Below are 20,851 nucleotides of genomic sequence, written 5' to 3' on the forward strand. Positions count from 1 at the left end.
ATCGTAAGCGAATTTAATGGGATACTAATGTGTTTAATAAAATTTGCTCCACCTTCTCATTTTATTTTCATATCTTTATTTTAAAACTTATTTACTGTAAATAACCATTCCATTCCCTTTTGTAATTTCTTGTTGCTGTGAAATAATCTTCTGTCATTTCCCCCCTTCCACATCTGAAGGTGTTTTACTTGTCTGCTTACCAAACTTTTTGTGTCAATGAAATTGTTATATTTCACCAGTCTGTGAGCTGGAGTGTGAAACACAGGATTCTGGAAGCAATTTGTGGATTCTCTTGATCTGTCCTTTGTTTTCTAAATGGTTTTCTTATATTATTTCCAGCTTTATGGTCTTTCAGTTGTGTAGAGACAAGAAGCTTAACTTTCCTTATTTTCAGTTTACTCATCTGTAAAATGGAGAAAATAGTAACACCTGTCTTACAGGTTTATTATAAAGATTAAATGAAATTTTACATACTATATATGTGTATATTAATAACATAAATGCATATATTACAGTATAGACTTTAAAGCCCCCAAATGTTAGCTAACAACAACAACAACAATCACAATAATCTGTCAGGTTCTTCTGGGAGACCCATGACCCTTAAGTTGCCTGTTGTCAGCATTTTGTCCTCAAAGTCAATATTTTTGATTTTTATAGAATTCATGTTAGTTTGGCTTTGCTGCCTTTTATTTTTCTTCTGTCAAATTTTCTTCAATTTCAGCATTTTTGTGTTTCAAATGTGTCAATTTCTCTACTTTTCAAGAAGATTCTACATAATTGATTAATTTTATTTCTAATCAGCTACATGGTTTTTTTTAAATCACATTGAGACTTTAATTTCTGTCTTATATTCATTCTCATTTTCCTCTTTTACTAATTTGCTTTCTCATTTGAGGCATTTTAATCTGGAGAATCTTCCAGACTCGTATTTGTTAAGAGAGTTTTGTATTCTCCCTGTTTTGACTCCCTCTACTTTTGCTTTTATTATGCTGTCTGTAAGTGACATGACTCATTTCAGTTGGTTTCAGACCTGTTTCCTTCAGGCTTGTTATAGTAGTTACCCTCACTGGCACTCTGTCTGGTGCTTCCCTAACTCTTTTATTTCCTTTACATAGGGTTCAGCAGAATTAGCATCTTCTGTTTCTTGTAGGGTAGGTGAGGGAAGACTGTTGGTTTAGAGTCAGAATAACATTGGAGGGTCCTATACTAGAGACAAATTCTGATTATGAATAAGCAGGTTTAACTTCTTTAGCAAATGTTTTCTTATTGGTCCACATGGCTGGGCAGAGTCAACACCTACTGCTTCTTGCAGAATATTTGAGTATCTGGTTATGTTCATGCATTGTCACTGCAATAGCAAGGCATCTCTACCCTTGGTCCAGGCCTATGATTTTTCTCACTTATAGTTGGTGGAAGGGAGGAAGGGTGGGGAGTGAACTCTAAGCATTAAAGTTCTCCCATGTTAATTCATAAAGGATTTAACTTAAGCCTTCTGCCTTATTCTCTGCATTTAGATGCAATTAATCTGTGTCTGATGAATGAATCCTTTTTTTTTTTGAGAATTTGGAGGTTACAGGAGTTTACAGCAAGTGACTACTCTGCAATCTTAGTGCTTATATAGCCAGTTGACTCAACTGTGTATTCTAAAAGGATATATGTAGGGAACATAAACTATGGCAGATAGTACCAAGCTGGAAAATACTGGAATATAGGACCAGTGATAGACCAAATGATTCTTGCCTATGGATTGGTCTTGTTAAGTTTGAACTGGAGGAGCTTATTACCAGTGCCCAAAGGGTACTGAATATTTTGGCTCTTGTTTTGCTTTTTTTGTTTGGGGGATTTTTTTTTCTTAGGGAGCTCTTGATGGCTTATTCATTTTTTTTCCTAAGGATACTTCAAGTTTTCTTTTTCATCTTCTGTTAATCTAAGCAAGTCATATTTTCTTAAAGATTTATTCACTTCACTTAGATTGTCAGTTTTATTGGTATATAATTGGGCAAAATATTGAATGTACTTTTATTGCATGATGGTCTGAAAAGAGTGCATTTAATGTTTCTGCTTTTCTTCACTTGATTGTGAAATTTGTATTCCCTATTACCTGTTCAGTTTTTTATGAAGATGCTATGTACCGCTGGGAAAAAAGATGTACCTTCAATTCCCTTTCAGATTTCTGCAGAGCTCTATGATATCCAACTTTTCTAAAATTCTATTCAGATCCTTAACTTCTATTTATTTGTTTTGTAGTTAGATTTATCTAGCTCTTAGAGAGGAAATTTGAGGTCCCCACTAGTATAGTTTTACTGTCTATTTCCTCCTATAATTCATTTAACTTTTCCTTTAAGAATGGGGATGCTATGCCATTTGGTGCATATATGTTTAGTATTGATATTAGTTCATTACCTATGGTTCCTTTTAGGAAAATGTAATTTTCCTGATTATCTCTTTTAATTAGATTTATTTTTACTTTTGTTTTGTCTGTAATCTTGATTGCTAGCCCTGTTTTTTTTTTAATAAAGCTGAAGCATAATAGATTCTGCTGCTGCCCCTTATTTTAACTGCGTGTATCTCTGTTTCAAATTTGTTTCTTGTAGACAACACATTGTTGGGTTCTGATTTCTAATACATTCAATTATCTGCTTCCAATTTATGGAGATATTCATCCCATTCATATTTACAGTTGTGATTACTAACTGAGCATTTCCTTCCATCCTATTTCCTTCTATTTATTCCTCTTTCTCTTTTTACTCTGTCCCTCCTCAAAAGTCTTCTGACCACTGCCTTCGTTAATATGATCTCTCTTTTATCACTGCACCCCTTTCTCTGTTCCCCTACCTTTCTTACTTCTTTGTTGGATAAGATTTCTCTACCTAGTTGAGTGTGTGTGTGTGTGTGTGTGTGTGTGTGTGTGTGTATGTATATGTATGTATGTATTTTTTTCCTTCCAACTTTAAACCAGTTGAGATGAGTTATGTCCAAGTGATTCCCGACCCCTTTCCCATGTTCCCCTCCACTATAAAAAGTCTTCCTTGTGTATCTCTTTTATATGTGATTATTTCCCCCATTCTTTCTCTCCTTTCCCCCTTCTCCCAGTGCATCCCTAAGTTTCAACCACTTATTTTTTACATCATTCTGATATAATTGAACCACTATGGTATCCTCTGTCCATGAAGAGTCCTAACTGATTTAATGATGATAAGTCTTTGGGTCAGGCCTACATAACCTATTGCCCATGGGCTGCTTGTGCCCCACCAAAGGATTTCCTCCACATACAAAGGATGTTTTCCTCCACATTTTTTGCAGGCTGCCCAAAATCCTTTGGCGGGCAACAGGTTGTGCAGGCCTTTCTTAGGGGTTAGATGTATCACCTTCCCATATAGTGTAACTCTGTTGAGTCCCTTATGATTTCTCTTTCATGTTTACCTTTTTATATTTTCCTTGAGTCTTTTATTTGAATATCAGTTTTCCTATTTATCTCTGTTCTTTTTATCTGGAATGCTTGAAAGTCCTCTATTTCATTAAATATCCTTTTTTTTCCCTTGAATGATTATACTCACTTTTTGCTGCATAGGTTATTTTTGGTTGTGATTCTAACTCTTTTGCCTTCTGGAATAGCATATTCTGTTTCTTTAACCTGACAGCTGCTAAATCTCACATGATCTTAACTGTGTGTGACTCTATGGTATTTGAATGGTTTCCTTCTAAATGCTTGAAATATTGTCTCTTTGACGTGGGAGCTCTGAATTTGACCATAATCTTCCTGGGACTCTTCATTTTGGGATCTCAGGACATGATTGATGGATTCTTTCAGTTTTTATTTTACCTTCCGGTTCTAGGATATTGGGGCAGTTTTCCTTGATAGTTTCTTGAAATATGATGTCTAGGTTCTTTCTTTGATCATGAATATAAGGCAACCAATAATTCTTAAATTTTGTCTCCTCAATCTATTTTCCAGGTCAGTTTTTTTTTCTGATGAGATTATTTCACATTTTCTTCTATTTGTTCATTCTTTTGACTTTGTTTTTTATTGTTTCTTGATGTCTTCTAGAGTCATTAGCTTTTACTTGCCCAATTCTTATTTTTAAGGAATTGCTCTCTTCAGTGAGATTTTGTACTTCTTTTTCCATTTGGCCAACTCTACTTTTTTAAGCAGTTATTTTGATCAGTGAACTTTTTACCATTTGCCCAGTTCTATTAAAGTTTTATTTTCTTCAGTATTTTTGGGTCTCTTTTACCAAGCTGTTAATTATCTTTTCATGATTTTCTTACATCACTCTCATTTCCTAATTTTTCCTCCACTACTATTTGATTTTGAAAATAATTTTTTAGTTCTTCCAAGAATTCTTGTTGGGCTCATGTCCAATTCACATGAATTTTTTTTCTTTTTTCCTCTGAAGCTTTGCTAGTATCTATTTTGTATCTTGATCTTACCTGTCACCATAGTAACTGTTATGATTAGGTTCTTTTTTATTGTTTGCTTATTTTTCTAGCCTATTTCTTGACTTTGAATTTTATATTAAAGTTGGGCTCTGCTCCTTGGGTGGTGGTGGGCACTGTTCTGAGCTTCAAGCTTTTTTACACTGCTGTTTTCAGAACTAGTTCTAGAATTTGGAAATTTTTGGTACTTCTGAGGTGGTGTGATCTGGGGAGAAGTGTAGTCACCACTCACCTGGTCTGCTCTCTGGTCCTTGTCCAGGAGGCACCTCCTACCTTTCAACTACAAGTACTAACTGCCCCTCAGTGCCCTGACCCTTTGTGACCACAGGTGATACTGCTCCTCAGGATCCCTCACGACAGTTCTTAAAGACTATCTTCTAATATGCAGAGGAGGACTGCAGTCTGCAATGGTAGAGGCATTACTCAAACAAAATTATAGATCTTCAATTTTAGAAGTAAAATTGGTATATAAAAGTGGTTATAAATGTTAGTGAAGAGAGCAGGCCTTGGAATAAGGAAGATGAATTCAAATATTGTCTTAAACACATTCTGGCTGAGAATGAGTGAGGAAATCTCTTCACCTCTCTGTATACCCACATAACTTTCTAATATTTTAAGTTACAGAGCATGTCTTTTGCATTGGTAAAGGGAGTTAATTACCTCAGTAAAACTTCTTTATACTAATGATATCACAGATCTGGCTAAAAAAATTATAAATCTTTCTAATGCTAGATAATGTATAAAAATACTTTTAGAAACTCACTACTAAAGGGATATCCTGTCACTAGATGTGAATGTTTTCAATGGCAGTTTGAAACTCAGGAAATAGCATAGAAATTAAGTATAAGAACTGATCTAGTATATAACATTTGGGGAAAAGCTTTTGCTATTTAAAGATTTTTTTTTAGTTAAAAGGGGGTGTTGAATCTTTATTAGACTAGAGTTCTACAGATGTTTAAAAATGCAGCAAATCCTACATCACTAGTACTTTAGACTCTCAAGGCATCTTCATTGTGAGGCTCTTGACTGACCTAATCAGACTTGGGGTTATACTTGCCTAAAATTCCACTGACAGACACAGACTATTCTGTCTTTTCCTTCTGTCAACATGGATTTAAGCCTTTGTGGCATCCGCCATACCTTCTGAACCTGCTTATGACTCCCTGGGGACTCTGCCTAGCATGAAAATTACCTTTCCTCCTAAATAATAGCCAGTTTATACTTGAGCTACATGTTCACTCCATCATCTAGGATTTCTAACAGTGGTGACTTCTGCAGTCACAAGCGGCTGATGTGTGAATATCCTATAGTTACAAATCATGTCTGATGATTTTTCTATATTGTATTTTCATTCTGAATATTGGACTTCACTCTAATGATTTTGGAAATACTCTTCAAGTGCAATTGTATAAGATCTGCATATAGTACTCCCTGACAGAGAGAAAGCAACAATAATAACAAAAAATAATGAGATGAATTCTATCATTTACTTTATAGTAATAACCATGCTGTAAGCATGGAGTAATCAGTCACATGTTGTTCTAAGTTCTAGTGTCCTCATGTCCTATTAACAGTGGTCTTAGGGAAATGACTATTGGCAGTTTTCCTTTATGTTATTTTTCTTAGTATTTACATTAGGGACAATATTTTATGATGGGTGCCAAAAATATTTCTGCTCAACATTTCCCCATTTGGAGGGCAGCATAGTGTTTTTTTCCTTTTAAACATATGTTAGGTATATCTTGTTGGCCTACATTAGATATTGGAGCTCAGAGAGGGCAATGAGACTTTGTCTAATCTCAGCCTCATTATCATTATATTCATGTCTCACTTCTTGACCTAATGCAAACTACATTAAGGAATGGATTTTAACAAAGAAAAGCATCCAGAGATGTCCAATATTTTTCTTTAGAAAAGGAGTTTAGATATTGTTTTAGGAAAAGGAGTTTAGATTCTTAGAAAGACATTTATAAAAGACCATCAGCAATATTCTGAAATCAAAGAGCTTGTTCCCATTCTGATCAAACCATAGTAGATAGGTCATGACACCTGAATGGACCATTGCATTCATTTTCTTACTCTTCATAGGTGCCATTTAAACTGGAAAATTTATAGCTTTGGGTTATAAAAGTAAAAGTCCTTAAATGATATACATGTCAAGGAGTAAATCAATAAGGGACTATTTTGTTTTCTTTAACAGTGAATATGGTTTGTTAGGGTCAGGGATCTGTCAAGTAAAGTCAAAGTAGTATCATACTTCTCCCCTCCCCCATGCTGTTGTGCTGTCAATTTTTCTATTCTATTTCCATACTCCCACACTTCCATTATCTCCTACCCCTTTTTGCCTACCTGGTTTTGTTACCTTTACTATTCTGTAAAGATTCAAGAGATTTCTCTGGGAACTCTTAAAATTCACAGTACATTCCAATATCTCTTGTGTATTCCACTAGCTTGCTGAAAATCCATGCATTGTTTATGCCAGATAACATTAAGTAACACTTTGTACTGCAAAAAGAGGCAATAAAAATGAACAGCTAACTGCTGGGTGTCAGTGGATTTTTCCCCTCAGGGTCAGAAATAAACTATTTGATTTTGATTGAAATTGTTGGTAGATATTTTTCTGCTAAGAACCTAGTGGACTGCCTTCAATCATATCCCTACACCTTTTAAAAAGATATATTGTGAATATAAGTGAGGTATTGACCTTAAGGATTAAGGCTTCTTTATTCCATTATCAAACCTATGGGCATAACCTCTTCTTTAGAATCAATAAATAGATATTACTGAAAGACCATTCAGAATGTTATTGCTTATAGCTCTAATAATTTATCAGCCATACTAAATTACATATGAGTGGTCCAGGAGAGGGGGAGTAGGCAGGACCAGTAGAATATTAGCTCCATGAAGGGAGGGTCCATTTCACTTTTTCCTCTTAAAAATTTTGTATTTGGGGGCAGCTAGGTGGTGCAGTGTACAGAGGACTGTTCTTGAAGTCATAAGGCCCTGAGTTCAATCCGGCCTCAGACCAAACACTTGACACTTACTAGCTCTGTGACCCTGGGCGAGTCACTTAACCCCAATTGTCTTAAAAAAATTTTGTATTTGTACAAGTTTTTTGTATGTAGTATGAATGAAGGAAGTATTTGTTCTCTTTGTGTCTCTGGGCTTTATCATTCTCAGTAATGATGGAGAGGCTCTTGAAAAGAGATTTCTAGCCACTCTAAATAGTTTGGCCTATCAACATGGGAAAAAATCAAAGTGGTTAAAGAATGTCTAAGGTTCAGGTCACAACATTCAGTTGACTAGACATCCTATAAAGATCATCCACCAGTATGTCTCTCTGGGAACAACCCAAGAATGAAGGAGAAGATGGGCCCAGAAGAAACATGAGAAGAAGAATAATGGTGGATGGCCTTCAGGGAATTGCAAAGTTCCTTTAATGACTCCAAACATCTTGAAATCAAGGTCTGTCTTTTATACTAAATTATGGCTGCAATGAATGGAACACAATAATCCTCAAAGAACTGAGCATTACAGAGATGACCATAAAGCAGAGGAATAATGGATATTAAGGTAGTTGAAACAATCAGTAGAGAAATATTAAACAATAACCAGGAACAAAAGATCCTGTTAGTGAAATAGATGGTCGAAAAAAGAAGATTGACTAGTCACATGGTGAGAGTGAGGTACTAGGAGAAAGTGAGGCAGGAGTGATGGCCGACTTAGGTGAAGACATAGACAAGAGTCATTCTGGTTGAATAGGTCTGGGTGGTCTATATGCATCATTGGGAGGAATACGCAACTGAAAGAAATCACAGATCATTTTGAGTATTTGAGAGTACTTCTAATGTCTTGTACACAGTATGAATGAAGTATTTGTTGAGTATTTACTATGTGCAAAGTAATATGCTAAGTGCTAGGGAAATATAGTATCAGAACATTTGACAATAATAAATTAGTCTACATTCAGTCTGCTTTCAAAAGGGAGAGGCAACATATATAAACAGTTTCAGCTATAAATCAGATTCTGAGATTGAATGGTCTTTAGAATGTAGAGGCAAAGTGGATGACAAAGTATTTTTTAGACATAATTTCTATGGATAAAATCATATCAATTTTTGATGTTGAACCATTTGATAGTGTCAAGACCTTTGATGATAAGAGCTTTCTTTTCTGGGACTTTAGTAGCTGTGGCTACATTCCAAAGCAGAAGAGGATTACTACATTTAGTCAGTCAATAAACACTTATTAAGCGCCTACTATATATTAAGTATTGTACTAAACACTAGGGATTCAAAGAAAGGTAAAGGACAGGCCCTGCTGGCAAAGTGCTCCAGTAGTGGAGAAACATACAAATATTATTGAAAATCAAACTAAATACCGGATATATTGGAAATAATCAACAGCGGGAGGACATTAGAATTAAGATGGATTGGGAAAGGCTTCCTCTAGATTCTTCCTAGAATAATGTCTGTGAAGGCTGAATTGGAAGCAGGACTGGTAATCTGGGGGATAATGCCCCTCTCAGAGGTCTTAGGCTCACCTGTTAGTCTATGGCCTTTGATTAGCAGTTGGTATTGATAATGGTGATGAAAAGGGACCCCAGATCCATAGGGATTGCTCTGCACAGTGATGGCTGTGTGACCCTGAGCAAGTCACTTAACATCTGTTTCCTCATCTGTAAAACGGGAATAATAATAACACTTATGTCACAGAGTTGTTGTGAGGCTGAAATTAGATGTTATTATAAAGCACTCAGCATAGTGCCTGGCACATAGTAATTACTATAGTTAGCTGTTATTATTAATTATTATTGTTTACTGTTCATCCAAGAAGGACCACCCTGATGCCATCCTTTGTGCAACTACCAAAATAATAGTGATAAAAATAATTGCAATGATTTGCATTAAATTCCTGGTAGGATGATTTTCTTTCCTTTCTTTTCATCTGGACCTGTTTTATTGGTAATGGCAACTCCCACAAAAGAAACTCTCTTTAGTAATGCAGTTCTGTTACTATTCTGTAACTTATTGTCTGAGAAAATTGATTGCTGGCATTGAGAGATTAGGTGACATGACCAGGGTTATACAGCCAGCATTTTTCAGAGGTGGGATTTGAATCCACCACCATCAAACGTTCCTATATGTGATTCAGATATTCCCATAATTTTTATATTAAATAATGAATCTTCAGTATAAAACATCTATCTAGAAAATGTCTTTTGCACATTTCCATTTACATGAGTTTGACATTCATTCAATCAGCTAGCACTTCTTAACCTTCATTCTCTTCATCCTTGATCCCTGTCATGCCCTCTTCTCCTCTGTCTTTCCAAATCCTGCTCATTGTTCAAAGCTTGACCCAGTTCCCACTTTTGCAGTGAGTCTTTCCTAGACTCCCCTAGCCTGCAATATTGTAAATCTTTACCATGTATTGGACATAATTTCTTAACATTACATGGTATCTTGTGGCATTTCTTATATGTTATTTTAGCTTGTTATTTATATCATTTATTGCTATTGAAATGATCATGTGTTTTATTTCTATAGATGGTAAGTTTCTTGAGGGCAGGGAATATTATGTCATACTTCTTATTCTCCCATAATGTTTTGCACATAGAAAGAGCTCAGAAAATATTTGATTGCTATGCATCAGTGTACACTTGTGCTGGTAAATATAAATTCTTAACAAGTTGAAAAATATATATTATTAAGACTGAAAACAAAAATAGATTTTTACCAGTAAAATGTGGGTAATTCTACAAAACTTTTTAAAGTAGTAAATTCAAAACTTTCTCTTAATTTTTGTTCTCTTATGTGGTAATACAATTAGAAGATTTTAAAATTTTCGATTGTGTGCAATATTAATACGTGGAATGTCTGGAAACAGATTTTTGTCTTAAGTTTTATGTAAGCCTGTCTTATGAAAGCAAAAGTTTTATATATTGATCCTGAATTTCTTCTCTTTGCCAAATGTTTCTTAGGTATTTTCACTTACATTTTCATAGAATATTTAAAAGTTAGAGAAGCACATTGCATGTAGATCTCACTTTGATGGATGACTTTTGCAGATTAGCAGGTGCAGAAGTCAGGAATGAGAGTTATCCTTCAGGAAGGCTAAGCAGGAGAATTTTTCAGTTGTGTTACATATAGCCTTGTGCTTAGGCTTCTGGGTGCTGCTGAATTAGGGAATTTCAAGTGACAGTTGTGTAATGTATGAGAATGCTAGGATGACAAGCAGTAGCAAGTACTTCCTGCCCACACTAATTTAAACATAGTCAAACATCCAAAAGTACTTTATAAAGAATTTAATTAAATGGGCAGTGGAGTAAAGGAAGCAGTCATTATCTCTTTAGCAGCTCATTTTTTCTTTGTTGTGGTTACTGGGCCAAATAAAGTGTAACAACAGAATGAGAAGCAAAGCTAGCTCCTCATTTTTTCTTTCTTCTTCCTATTGCACCAACTCTTTTGCACCCATGACTGTCCTTTCAGCTAAGAAAAGACAAGCTGTGGGGGAGCATGGTAACATACTCACCATCTTCCAAACTAACACTACTGTTAAGTATCTCTAGATCACACAGTAAGAAGTTGGATCTTTTGACATCAAAATAAACTTACCTATAGGTGTAAGAATGTAACCTTGGTTACTGGGTGGAGGGTTTTATTTTAATTTTTGTCTTTGGATGAGAGTTAGAGAGCCATGTAGCTCTTCAAATTTATCATCATAATGATGCCTTCCATGTTATATAGCACTTTAATAACTTAACACACATGTATATAGTGTTTTGCAGTTGATAGTGAGTTTTCCATAAATCTAAACTATGAGCTGTGTTCAAGTGTTATTATTCCCATTTTATAGATGAGGAAAATGAGTCTCAAAAAGTTTGAGTGACTTTTTCTGGTCACCCAAATAAATGGGAAATGTGGTACTTCTGGTCTTTTGATGCCAAGGATATCTTTCTTTCTACAGTACATTTTCCTAAAGAAGTATGAATAACATGACCCTTTTGTATTAACCCCAGTTGTCTAATCCAAAACTCAAGCCATTTTCATGCATTTTCATAGTTCATTTGTTGTATCATTAAATAATATATGTATATGTATATGCTTATATGTATATATGTACATATTATAGATGACATTAAACATATTGTCTTTTATAATATCCTAAGCACCACAGAATTGGTGCTTTTGTTTACTTATTTTATTTATTTATTTATTTTTGGTAAGGCAATTTGGGTTAAGTGACTTGCCCATAGTCACACAGCTAGGGAGCGTTATGTGTCTGAGGCCAGGTCCTCCTGCCTCCAGGTTCAGTGCTTTATCCACTGCCCAACCTAGCTGCCCCTAGAATTTATGCTTTTGAACTGAGGTGCTGGAGAAGGCTTTTGAAGGATCCCTTGGATAGCAAGGAAATCAAATCAGTCAATACTTGAAATTAATTCAGGCTATTCACTGGAAGGTCTAATACTGAAGCTGAAGCTTAAATACTTGGCCAAATAATGAGAAGACAGGATACATTGGAAAAGACCCTAGTGTTGGGAAAGATTGAAGGAAAAAGGAAAAGCGGATGGTGGAGAATGAGATAGATAGGAACAATGAATGTAAATGTGGACAAACTTCAAAAATTAGTGGAGACTAGAAGGGCCTGGTATGCTGTGGTCTGTGGGATCATGAAGAGTTGGATGTGGCTAAATGACTGAACAACAACAAATATTATGTATATGCATATAAACTTAATGGCTTAAAATTTCACTAAGACTTAAGGGACATCATATATATGTGTGTACATGTACATGCATATAAAAAACTATTAAAAATTCTATCTGATCAGAAACTGTGAAGATGCTTTGAAATCTTATTTCCTGTATTTCATAATTCTAACACCTGTTTATATCAGTATCAATTTAGATGAATTCTCATGTCATGGGAAGAAACACAATAAGATATCATCCCACTTGCTAAGTAGGATAATTTAGTTTTTCCATGAAGATATTTTGTACAAACATTTTTCCTCATCAGTGATATGATCCCAGATTCTTCAGTCATCATTATTTGGAATCACTTCTTAAATAATTATAGTAACTAATAATGGTGATAATACTCATATTTATATAATGCTTTAAGATTTGCAAAGCACTTTACATATATCTCTCATCTGATCTTCACAACAACCTTGTTAAATAGATGCTATTGTTAACCCCATTTTACAGATGAGGAAATTAAGGCTTAGAGAAGTTAAATGACTTGTCTCAGATCCTACCTTTTAAGTATCAGAAGTAGAATTTCAACTGAGGTCTTCCTGACTTCAAGCACATGCTTGACCCATTACACCACTAATGACCAGTTGTGGCACCATTTATACTCTGGAAACAACGAGTGGTTTGGGGAACAGATAAGTTTGCAGTGGAAACCTGTTAACTATAGCTAGAGTGAATTTTATTAATTCATCCAGTTGCCACAGTTATCATCTTAGAGAAATCTTGGGAGGAGTAAACATTTAAAGATATAATAGAATTTAATGAAAATGCCAAGGACTTAGAGATTTAGTTACCAGGGCAAAGTGCTACAAAAACCATATGTGGAAGGTTGAGAGAGCAAAATTGTAAGTTAGAAAAAAAATTAGAATAATTGTCTTGCCATTTAGGAAAAAGCCTGAAGTGAAAGGAAATGTTAATGATTGGAACCTGAGTGCTAATATGGATATTTTAAAGATTTTCTTAGTGGCTTTGGTCATGAATATTATAGGATATAATTATTTTTTCTTCTGGTCTTTCTATAATTCAGTTCAGTTTGGTAGTTTTGTTTGTGTTCGTGTGTGTGTGTGTGTGTGTGTGTGTGTGTGTGTGTGTGTGTGTGTTATATACAAAGTATTATGCTGGATGCCTTGGGAAATCCCAGTATGTGTAAGAGAATTCTTTCCAACAAGAAACTTACAATGTAGTATGAGGGAAAATAACTAAGTAATTTCTCTTCTCTAAATCCTATCCTTTTCACACTCACTGGCACCAGTCTGGTTTAGGTTCTCATTATTTCTCATCTCAGTCATTTTAATAAATTTAGTAGATGTAATTTTAATAAATTTAATTCTAATAAATAGCATATGGCCTCTTATCACTCCCCTATTTTACGTGTCTGAAACTTCATTGGCTAAACTAACACTACTTCAAGAAGAGGGTGGGGGTTTGACCATAATCTTCCCATGCTAAACATGTCAGTGACTCTCCATTGTCTATCACAGTCAATTCACGCTTGGTGAAGATTCACACACTTGGTGGAGTTCACATTTGGTAGAGTCCCTGGAATTCCACAGTCTGGTTTTAACTTGTCTCGACAACTTTATTGTATATCCCTTTCCACACATTCTATAATTCTGGCAAGTTGTACTGCTCTTTAGTCATGACTTCAGTTTGCCCTTTCTGGCCATTATGCCTTTGCATATTCCTTTTCTCATACTTGGAACAGTCTTTTCCCACATTTCTGCTTCTTGAAATCTTTTGCTTCCTTTAATCTCAAGTAAGATTTCACCTTTTCCATAAAATTTTTGTTCTATCCTTCATCCCCTTTGTATAAGAGCATCTCTTTTCTCACTCTCTCTTCTGTGTTTATTGTATTATTTGATATGGTTAGCTGTGTACTTGTTTTATTTCCCCCTAGATTACATAAATAAATACTCTGAATTTGAAAGCAACTCAGAGGTTATATACTGTATTCTCATCTCTGTCTGACCATAGGGTCACGTATTAGAGCTGAAAGGAATATTAGAGAAATCTGCACTCAAATCCCAGTTTTGTAGGACCTTGGAGAGGTTACTTTAAATCTTTGGGTTTCAGTTTCCTCATCTGTAAAATGTGGGGGTTGGACTAATTTTCCTTCCATCTCTAGAGCTATGACTTTGTGATCTATGATGTCACTTTCTATCTAATAGTCTGACTTTGTGATTTTACAGAGGAAAATATGAAGCTCCCCAAAGGGCAAATGACTTTACTTATCAATGTCACACGGATAGTACAGTAGTAGGATTTCCTGTTACATTTGTGGTGGGTATTAATCTAGCCTCTGGTGGAAGAGCTCAAATAGTGGATTACCTACTGCCTGCAAAAGCAACCCTTTCCACTTTTGGGGACTGATTATGTTGAAGAGTTTCCTCCTCCCATCAAGACTACCTCTGCAACCATACTCTTGGGCCAAGCAAAAGAAGTTCTAGTCCCCCTTCCTCTTTATAGCAAAGCCCTTCATATACATGGATATAGCTAGCATGTCAGCCTCAATTCCAGAGGAATCATATCCATTTGGTGCAACCTGAAAGTGTTTATTGGGAGATAAGGAAAAGTCTTATGCTTCTCCAGGGATTTTGTGGCTCTGTGATTTCCTGATATGGAAGTTAATCTAAAAGTGCATATCATATTTATATTATGTATTTTATGTTATCTAGGGGGAAATATAGACAATACCTACAGAATACTAAATACTATGAGGATTAAGAAGATAGAGAAATCAGGGGAGGTATAGTGGAAGAGGTGTCCTTTGAACTGATCTTTGAAGGATGGGTAGGATTTGATAATAAGCAGCAACATTATTTTTGATATAGACTTTAAAATTCCATTTAATATTCCTTTTGAGTTTGTCATCTATCCTGATACTAGCTTCTATGTAAATCTAAATATTTTATTGAAGATGATAAAATTGGGGAGAAGGCACAGTGGAATGATTAAAAATCCAAAATAAAAACTAGTACTAGTTCAAATAAGCTAGAAGGAGCTGACCAAATTTGATATCAAATTATTTCTTGATAAATGTGGTAACTGATAGTGGGAGTGTCAGGAAAAGAGATGTATTAATGCCCAGATTAGAAAAGCTTATAATAAATAGCAAGAAAAGAATGAATTATTGCTGAGAACACACACTCTCACATACACACACACACACACACACACACACATGCTTACACAGAGGTTGTGATTTATTTCTCTACCCTATCTCCTCCTTTACATACTTAATGTATCCCCACCCCTAAATCTCACTCCAAAGAAGGAAAAAAATGGTATTTACTCTTAAGAAGGGAAAAAAGAAAATTTAAAACAAGAGAAATACAATTTTTTACTTTGTACATTGCTGTGTAAGTATACATGTTATATTTGTGTTATGTATAATGTATGTGTGTATATGTATATATGTATGTATAAATTTTAATTTTTTGTTTAGAGGGTGATAAAGAATCCAAATACAGGTAAGCTTAGTATTATACAAATTTACCTATTCCTTGGGTCAGTAACGTTTCTTCTATTATCATTACATAAAATAAAGCTTAATATAACTTAGGTATTAGTAATGTCTGACTCAGTTTTATATATGCATATTTAATGTGTCATAACATATGTAGTGATTTCGTGGCCTTTGAGATGATTACAACAAAATGAAGCTCAAATCTAGGCATTTGATGTTTGTCTAGATAGTGCTAATGTTTTTCAGTGTTTGCTCTTTAAATGTTCAGAGAAAAAATAGTTATTACATGCACTTTCCCCTGAAAGTAAAGGTTACATTATTCATTATAATCAGAGGTCTATGTCTTTACTGTTGTCTTACTTCATTTTATCTCAAAAATATGAAGTTGATGTAAAAATATTTTTCCTCTTTGGTTTTTGACTTTTCTTTACTTTATGTGCATCACATAACACAAAGTCTGAAACCCCTACTGTGGGGTATAGCATGAGTCAGGGAAAAGCTAAGTTGAAAGTACACAGTGCCTGGCATGTGTAGTTGTTCAATTATTTGATCATGTCTGACTCTACATGACCCCAGGGGCTCTTATCCATGGGTTTTTCTTGGCAAATATAACTACAGTGGTTTGCCATTTCCTTCTCCGGTGTGCCCCCATTTTATAGATGGGGACCTGAGTCAAATAGGGGTTAAGTGACTTGCCCAGGGTCACACAGATGGTAAGTGTCTGAGGTTGCATTTGAACTCAGATCTTCCTGACTCCAAGCCTCATGCTCTATCCGCTGTATCGCCTACCTGCCCCAGCCTGGCACACAGTACATGCTTAATAAATACTTGTTGATTGCTTTTTTTGATGTTGATGTTATGGCACACAGTGTCCATTCTTTCCATGAGATTGAATTCCTCAGAAGTTGAATTGCATTTTTACTGCATTAAATTAAATCAATGTGGCCAAATGTTCATGCACTGTGTTGTAAAGCAAGTATGTATGACTCCTGCAAAATAAGCTTAATACAGTGCAATTCAGCACACTTTTGTTGAGCTCCTACTTTGCATAAGACAGTGTGCTAGGCACCAGGGATCCAAAAACGAAAAAAAGAAGTCATCTTTCTATCAAAAAACCTTACGTCTACTTGAGGGATGCAATATGTCCTCAATATAGCCCTCGTCAAAACTTATCATCACCAATAGTTATTTATTGAACACTTACTTTGGGCAGAACAGTGTTGTACTATGTCCATAGGAGGCACAAAGTGTAAGATATTATTTTCATTCTAGGGTAGCTCTGTGCCTCAATACCTATTCCTCTGTCCATGGATGGTTTGATTGGGTACCTGGGTACTTTGATTCTATTAGCTTAATCACTTCATCCACTGACAGCATGTCACTAACTGTTTCCTCTTGGCCAAAGTCAATGACCTGTGCTAGAAATTTGCCTTCCTCCATCAGTGTTCTGTCACCTGACTGTTCCTCCATTACAATTCCCAAATCCTAAATTCTTCATCTAGAATCTACTTTTGTACTGTCTGTACTAAATCTGTGTCCAGTGGCCTTCCTCATTCTGTATGTTACAAATGCTGAATGAGGTAGTGTTTTTAAACATTTGTTCCCTTAGCTCTGTCTTTGTAATATTAAAAAAAATTCAATTTCATTCTGATGCCCATATCTATGCCTCTTTTTTGCACAGAGTTTCAATAACAATCTACTTTTATCTGTTCTTCATTTTTGTTGTTGTTGTTGAGTTGTGTTAAACTCTTTGTGGCCCCATTTTGTGTTTTGTTGGTAAAGATACTGGAGTGGTTTGTAATTAAGTGACTTGCTCAGGGTCATAAAGCTAGTAAGTGTGAACTCAGGAAGATGAGTCTTCCTGACTCCACACGAGGCACTCTATCCACTGTGCTGCCTAGCAACCCTCCTCTGTTACATGCACCTCAAGAAGTCTTCTTTAATTTGTTCCAAAGGAATATGATATTTCTCTCACAATCCCTGACTTGTTTATGTTTCTTTTAATACAGTTATTTTACCTTGTTTTATGGCTTATTTATTTGTCTTCTCCCCTGTACTAGAGTTCAAACTTCTTGATAGCAGAGACCCTATCCTTTACATTTTTGTTTTATTTTCAAGATCTGACCCAGTGTCTTGAAGAGAATAGGAAGTTCACCAAATATTTGTTATGGGCAGCTCGGTCATGCATTGTATAGAGTGGCGGGCATGAAGTCAGGAAGGCTCATCATTGTGAGTTCAAATCTGGTCTCAGACACTTACCAGCTGTGTGACCCTGGGCAGGTCATTTAACCCTGTTTACCTCAGTTCCTCATCTGTAAAATGAGCTGGAGAAGGAAATGGCAAACCACTTCAGCACCTCAAATGGAGTCATGAAAAGTTGGACATGACTAAACAACAACAGATATCTGTTGAGAGAATAAGTATTAAACCTGATATATAATCTTTTGTAAAAACAGCAAAAAGGATACAGTTTTAGAGTTGGAATACATTTTAGTGATAATCTAGACCAACCCCTTTATACGATAGGGAAGCATCGAGAAGACACAATCTCAGGGGTGGGGATCCTGTGGCCTCAAGGCCACATGGAACACTGTAAGTCCTCAAGTGCTGCCCTTTGACTGAATCCAAACTTCATGGAACAAATCCCCTTAATAAAAAGATTTGTTCTGTAGAACTTGGACTCAGTCAAAAGGCCACACCCAAGGACCTAGAAGGCTACATATGGCCTTGAGGCTGCAGGTTCCCCCCCTTCTGGGATACATTGAGAGGACAGAAGGATACATAAAAGGCTATTCACACATTCAAGATTACAATGTATTCCCTGCCATAGACAGGAGTAGAGGTCAGATATCTAGGAACAGAAATGTATCAGAAATACATCTTAAAATGTATCTGTGGTATTACAAAAAAGTGAAGCCCTTTTTATGAAAGAAAGAAGAACGTAGCTATCTCCCAAGTAAACTGAATCTATTTTCTTTGTTGGGTGCTATAGATTTGTCATTGTGGATTGTTGCTTCATAAGGAAGACTTGATTTGTTAAAATTTATTAAGATGGATCTTTCAGGTACAGAATTGGTATTTCCAGGTCCCTATGGCTTTAGACATGTAGGTATACTCTGATGAATGAAATCAACTGATATTTAATGATCAAAGTGCCTACCCTCATATGGACATGGTACGTGTTAGAATAATTCTATTCTGCTTAGAACAATCATTCATTTTCGTTATGATTCTTGGATATTTCTAGAAAACAGATATCTAATTCTTCTCCCTCTTTCTATTTCTAGATCTTTTAGCTGTGCCTAAGCATCCATATGCTGCTATGGAGAACTGGGGACTAAGTGTTTTTGTGGAGCAAAGGGTACTCCTGGATCCCAGTATTTCATCCATTTCCTATTTGCTGGATGTCACAATGGTCATTGTCCATGAGATATGCCACCAGGTATGAGGGGAAAAAAAGAGAGGGCTAAGTGCAAGTACACTGTATAGAATGAATGAAAACTACAGATGACTTATCAAGTATTTTGATTAGGCGCCAACCTAATATCTCATTAAATCAATTGTTTTAATTACATGCAAAGCACTATGTTGTTTTACTAGAAGACGTGCCCTTTTCTTGGCTGATTTTACAAACACAAAACAAGCATACAGCAAATTGCTCTGATCACATAGCATGAACGAGCTGCCTTTCTTGAGTTTTGTTTAGACAGTAAAGTGGCACTCCTGCCCAGACACCTCCTTGGAGACCAGGTTCAATCTCTGTTCTTTACCAACCTGCTTCTCCTTCCTTTTGATTATCCTGATTGCTGTATATATTTGGTAAGCACAGTGATAGGCCTCGGAAGTGATTTATTGCAAGCCTGCAAGATGCAGGCTGAGTTTTGGGTGCGTGTCAAAATTTGCTCTTGCTGAAATCAATTTGTTATTCCCTTTTTCCCAACACGTAGCCACTTAGGAAGTCTTTCACTTACTCAGACATGGACTGTCTCTTCACAAATGATAGGGTTTTTTTTTTTTTTACTTTTTGGTGGTGGAGAGGTCATAGTCTCTGCAGAGGTCCATGAAATAAGCTACGTTGCTAATATGCTAACATTTATTAATAAACATCATGGCAAATCTCTGATAAAATTTACTTTATGTTTATTTTTGATTCTCCTGGATAAATCTCATTACAAGCATTCTTCATTGTTTAGTTGCAGCCAGTTGCATAGGTGTACATATGAATACATACCTATTTCTATATGTCTTTAGAGATAGAAAGCTATGTCTCTATAGAGATATATACATACATGTATTATTATTGCAGAAGGGGAAAATGAGATTCAAAAACATGAAATGATTTACTCAAAGCTACATAGATGGTAAATATAACGTCGTAATTGAACTCAGATCTCTTGACTTCAACAATACCATAAAGCAAAGGATTTGAGTATCTATAATCACAGGAGATGTCACACTTGTTGCATCATATAAAGAAGCACATGGACAAACCTTGAAAAATCAAGGTTAAAGGACTTTTTGCACCACATACTCTTCTTATAAAAGTCAGTGTAAGAGGGTAGATCATTGTTACAGGATATCACTATATTATACATACATACATATGCATATATAATTATTTTTATATTAACTATTTCTATCTCTGTAGAGACAGAGATATATCTCTCTAGAGATATATTTATGTATGCATGTCTCTAGAAGTAGAGATATAGATATATTCATGAGATATAGATATATTCATATATATATGAATATACATGTGTATCTATAGGCACATGACAGTATAGAGATATAGATATGTACAAAAACTAATATGATTTAATCAGCAAGGAGGACCCCCAGGATGGGAATAAGCTCTATCAAACCAGATCAGAAATTCTTCTGGGACTTTATAGACCCTAGGAAATTGCTTGAGGCACATAGGGGCTACCTGACTTGCTCAGGGTCACACAGCTATTAAATGTCAGAGATGGAATTTGAGTCCAGCTCTTCCTTATGCTAATTCCAATACATGATCTACAATACCATTTTAGACTTTATTAAAAAGAATACTAAAAGAAGTTTGCTAGTAAAGACAGTCTATCCTTGCTTTGAAAACAAATAATCATAATCTTAGCTTAGAGGAAGAGAAATCTTAAGTATGGCATCCATATAGCTTGCATCTTCTGTGAGACTGGACCCTTTTG

At 35.5% G+C, this 20,851-nt stretch overlaps 1 protein-coding gene across 1 annotated transcript in view; it reads left to right on the forward strand.

The window, feature by feature from the left end:
* The window catches only part of TRHDE (thyrotropin releasing hormone degrading enzyme), a 461,792-nt gene that overhangs the window by 195,792 nt on the left and 245,149 nt on the right, over positions 1 to 20,851 (forward strand). The window contains exon 4 of the mRNA XM_020968898.2: positions 18,953 to 19,107. Coding sequence (XP_020824557.1) covers positions 18,953 to 19,107 — 155 coding nt within the window. The remainder of the gene's footprint in view (positions 1 to 18,952; positions 19,108 to 20,851) is intronic.

This window comes from Phascolarctos cinereus, unplaced genomic scaffold, assembly GCF_003287225.1.
Source record: "Phascolarctos cinereus isolate Bilbo 61053 unplaced genomic scaffold, phaCin_HiC Scaffold_1;HRSCAF=81, whole genome shotgun sequence".
Lineage (NCBI taxonomy): Eukaryota > Metazoa > Chordata > Mammalia > Diprotodontia > Phascolarctidae > Phascolarctos > Phascolarctos cinereus.